We start from the raw sequence: 5,000 nt of genomic DNA on the forward strand, positions 1-5,000 counted from the left end.
TATTTACTGCATCTCTATATTAGGGTTTAGGGTTTACTGGTTAAGGGTGTGTGTTAAGGGTTTAGGGTTTAGGGTTTAGGGTTTAGGGTTTAGGGTTTAGGGTTTATTGTGTGTTGCTGCAGCGTAAGAAGGAAGCATTATCTGTTGGCGGTGCTGCTGCTGCTGCTGCTGCTGCTGCTGCTGCTGCTGCATTTAAGAGACAATTAAGGAGGAAGCGCATGCAAGAAGAAAAAGAAGAAGAAAAAAAAAAAGAAGAAAAGGAGGCAGAAAAAGAAGGAGAAAAAGAAGAAAAAGAAGAAGAAGAAGAAATAAAAGAAATAACTAAACCTCCCTATACACCAGAAAAGGAGACAATTATACATGTATATATCTATTTATTTATTTATTTATTTATTTATTTATTTATTTATTTACTTATTTATTTATTTATTTATTTATTTATTTATTTATTTGTTTCTCTTTGTCTGTCTGTCTCTCTTTTGTCTCCTGTTGTTATTTTTTCTTTGTTGTTACTTTTGCTGCTGCTGCTGCTGTTGCTGCTGCTGCTGCTGCTGCTGCAGGGAGTAGAGGAGACAGCAGCAATTGCTGCTATGCCTGAGGCAGAGAGAGAAGAAGAGATAGAAGAAGAGGAGACACAAGAAATACAAGAAAAAAAGGAGACAGTTGCTGCTGCTGCTGCTCCTGCTGCTGCTCCTGCTGCTGCTCCTGCTGCTGCTGAAGCAGCAGCAGAAGAAGAAGAAGAAAAAGAAGAAAAGGAGACACTTTTATTAGAGGCTGCTCCTGCTGCTGCTGCTGCTGCTGCTGCAACAGCAGCAGAAGAAGAAGAAGAAAAAGAAGAAAAGGAGACACTTTTATTAGAGGGGGAGACAGCAGCAGCAGCAGCAGTTGCTGCTGCAGCAAAAGAAGAAACAAAAGAAGAACAAGAAGCAGCAATAGAGGTAAGATAAGCAGCAGCAGCAACAGCAGCAGCAGCAGCAACTACAGCAGCAGCAGCAGCAGCAGTAGCAGTAGTAACACCGACAAGTACAGCTGCAGCAGCGAGAGCAGTAGCAGCAACAATATCCGCTGCTGCTGCTGCTGCTGCAGCAGCAGCAGCAGCAGCAGCAGCAGCAGCAGCAGCAGCAGCAGCAGCAGCAGCAGCAGCAGCAGCAGCAGAAGAGAAGGGTGCCCTTTTTATGTGTCTCCTTTTGTCTCCTTTTATAGGAAGAAAAAGAAGCAAGAAAAGGGACACTTGGTGCTGCTGCTGCTGTTGCTGCTGCTGCTGCTGCATTTAAGAGACCATTAAGAAAAAAAAAAGAAAAAGAGACACTTGTAGGCATATCTAAACCCTAAACCCTAAACCCTAAACCCTAAACCCTAAAAGAAGACAGCAACTAATACAGCAAACCACTTATGCACATATAAACGAATCTTCATCTTCTCCCGCCTTTTAGGGTTTAGGGTTTAGGGTTTAGGGTTTAGGGTTTAGGGTTTATGGATATGGGTCTGGAGTTTAGGCATTAGGGTTTAGGGTTTAGGGTTTAGGGTTTAGGGTTTAGGGTTTATGTGTATGTTGTTTAGGTTGAGGAGGAGAAGAAGTTATGTGAGGGACAAAAACCCTTAACTGCTGAGGAGGTAAAATAAACCCTTGTTATTCTTTTTAGGGTTTAGGGTTTAGGGTTTATATATGTCTCTTTTTGTCTCCCTTTTTTTTTATATAAAAAATATATACCCTAATAGATAAAAATGTCTTTTTTTTTCTCCTTTTTTCCCCTTTTGTCTCCTTTTGTCCCTTTTATCTCTTTTTGTCTCTTTTTTTTGTCTCCTTTTTTGTCTCCTTAGGGTCATCTATTTCTTGCAAATATAATTCAATATATAAAAGAGTATGAGGTGTCTATACACCCGAACATAAAGGAAGAAATAATAAAAAGAATAATAGCAGCAATAAAAGAAAAAGAAATAAAAGAAAAAGGAATTGCATGGATAAATAATTATAATATTATTCTTTATGTATTACAACAACAAATACAAAACCCTCAACTTATTACACTCATCAAAAATCAATGTAAACCCTAAACCCTAAACCCTAAACCCTAAACCCTAAACACTAAATTAGAGTTAGTAGGCCTTTGAGGAGAGACACAATATACTTTAATCGTCATATTTAATCCAATAGTAGACACTCCTCTCAAACCCTACAACAATTAAAAACCCTAAACCCTAAACCCTAAACCCTAAACCCTAAACCCTAATTTGGTGTTTACAGTATTGGAGACGACCAAGGTTGAGGCAAAGTTGTTAACATTATCTGAGGAATATACGAAGGCATTTCCTCAATCAATAAAGGGAGGAAAAGAAGCAGCAGCAGCAGCAGCAGCAGCAGCAGCAGCAGCAGCAGCAGCAGGTCCTATAAATAGGCAGCAGCAAAAAGAAATGGTAGCAGCAGCAGCAGCACTGCTGCAGCAAATAGCAGCAAATAATTATATGGGGGTGCAGCAGCTAAAGAAATATATTCGTTGCTGCAACAGCAACAGCAGCAGCAAAATAAAAAGCAGGAAAGTATGGGCAACAGAAGCAGCAGCAGCAGCAGGAGCAACACCAGCAGCAGCAGAAGCAGCAGCACAAAATATTGTTGCTGCTAAGCTAAACCCTCAATTAGAGAAAAAAGCATTAAAAATAATCATTAAAGGTTCGCTAAACCCTAAACCCTAAACCCTAAACCCTAGATAGCAGAAACAGCAGCTCCGGGGTAGTGCAGGAAGTGCACCAATTGACTATCTAATCTAGGGCTTATAAAAAGGGTTTCTAGGGTTTAGGGTTTAGGGTTTAGGGTTTAGGGTTTAGGGTTTGTCTGCAGCTGAAGGAAGACAAAAGGCAGAAAAAAGAAAAGAATTTATGCAACATTTAAGGGTAAATATATAAACACTAGGCTTTAGGGTTTAGGGTTTAGGGTTTAGCTCCTCCAGGGTTTACGGTCTAGGGTTTAGGGTTTAGGGTTTGTTGTCTGCCCTCTGTTCCTCAGGAATGCGTGGACAACAACATTAAAACCTTTCATGGTATTCGTCAAACCCTAAACCCTAATCCCTTAAACCCTAAACCCTAAACCCTAGTTAGGAAATAGTGATTAAGGGTTTATATTGTCAAGGGTTTGTCTTTCTCTTGCAGCATCTCGAGAGAAACACCCAGAAAAATTTCCAACGCCAAATGGTAGGGTTTAGGGTTTAGGGTTTAGGGTTTAGGGTTTAGGGTTTAGGGTTTGCATCTTTTTTTTTGTACCTTGATGGTATAAAGAAGAACGATTTGTCTGTAAGCAGAAACGACTAGAAAAATGCCAATTGAATCTCTTCCCTCTTAGGGTTTAGGGTTTAGGGTTTAGGGTTTAGGGTTTAGGGTTTGTGTTGTGTGTACAGATTTTATAGAATCATCTTCTTGTTTATTACATCGTCAATTTCTTTCTCTTTCTTTTATTGATAGAGAAGAACTTTTTTCTTCTTTTTCTTCTTTTTCTTCTTCTTCTTCTTCTCCTTCTTCTTCTTTTCTTTCTTCTTTTTCTTTTTCTTCTTCTTCTCCTCGTGTCTCCTCCTCTCCTTATTTATCTACTATTCAATTACACAGCAGCAGCAGCAGCAGCAGCAGCAGCAGCACAAGCAGCAGCAGCAGCAGCAGCAAGAAGAAGAAGAAAAGGAAGAATAAAAAGAAAAAAGGAATGGCTAATCATAAACCCTTGCAAATGAATGATTTAATTGAATATGCAATCAGACAAAGAGGTCAGATAAACCCTAAACCCTAAACCCTAAACCCTAAACCCTAGATATGGACTAAAGAATAAACCCTACCTAAACACTAAAACCCTTTAGACAATATCATCCAAACTTTAGTTAGTTATATCTAAACCCCCCTTTTTAACCCATGTAGTTTAGGGTTTAGGGTTTAGGGTTTAGGGTTTAGGGTTTGTGTGTATGTATACAGTATCAATGGATGAAGTATCATCATATATAGAATTAATAGAGGGTTTATATATAAATATATATTCATCTAATTATATAAGAATAAAAGAAGGGAAAGAAGAAGAAGAAAAAAAAAAACTTTAAGAATTAAATAATTTATCTATTTCCTTTATTTCTGCAGAAAATACAACAAAAAGGGACAAACTTTATCATTATATTTCTTTATTTAGTCATAAAATTATTTCTTTTTCTTCTTTACCCCCTAACCCTATTATATGGGCTTATTATGCAGGTTAATCTCCTTATTTATTTATTTATTAGGGTTTAGGGTTTAGGGTTTAGGGTTTAGGGTTTAGGGTTTAGGGTTTGTTGTATGTATGCAGTATTACGAGCATTAGCAGCAGCAGCATCTCCTGAGATAACAACAGCAGCAGCAGCAGCAGCAGAACGTGAAGATAATGTTGCTGCTGCTGCTGCTGCTGCTGCTCCCTTAATAAAAGGATTAGCTAATAAATTAGGAAAAAATGCAGCAAATAAGATGCATGCATTTACTGTTGATTCCCTCCTGCATGCATTATTAAGAAAAAAATTTAGTCATATGCATGCACTAATCAAGGATAATTGTAAACCCTAAACCCTAAACCCTAAACCCTAAACCCTAGAGACACAAACACTTTTTTACTGCATATGCATGAGTTAACCAACTATAACTCTAAACCCTAAACCCTAAACCCTAGCGACAGAGACACTAAACCCTAAACCCTAGAGAGAGAGTCACTAAACCCTAAACCCTAGCAACAAAAACCCTAAACCCTAATAACGAGGCTGCGCTGTTTAATTGTGCTGCTGTGCATGCATGCATGCAGATATAAAAAGAGTAAATAAATTATTACCTTCTCCTTCTTCTTCTTCTTCTTTTTTTTCTTTTTTTTCTTCTTTTTTTGTCTCTTTTTTTCCTCGTCGTGTTTCCTTCTCCTTACAATTTGATTTATTAAATCTAAAAATTAAATCACCAGAAGAAAAAAAAAAAGGTAAACCCTAAACCCTAAACCCTAAACCCTAAACCCTAAACCC

General features: G+C 38.1%; 1 protein-coding gene across 1 annotated transcript; it reads left to right on the forward strand.

Annotated features, from left to right (window-relative positions):
• Window positions 1–590: 590 nt before the first annotated feature.
• Window positions 591–3,398, forward strand: EMWEY_00039380 (hypothetical protein; the record flags this gene model as incomplete). The annotated part of the gene is made up of 6 exons (XM_013478731.1): window positions 591–938; window positions 1,561–1,582; window positions 2,837–2,889; window positions 3,002–3,035; window positions 3,233–3,285; window positions 3,390–3,398. 6 exons carry the CDS (start codon window positions 591–593, stop codon window positions 3,396–3,398), a joined length of 519 nt encoding a protein of 172 aa, XP_013334185.1.
• Between the last annotated feature and the right edge of the window lie 1,602 nt (window positions 3,399–5,000).

Source organism: Eimeria maxima, genomic scaffold (genome assembly GCF_000499605.1).
Source record: "Eimeria maxima Weybridge genomic scaffold, Emw_scaff629, whole genome shotgun sequence".
NCBI lineage: Eukaryota > Apicomplexa > Conoidasida > Eucoccidiorida > Eimeriidae > Eimeria > Eimeria maxima.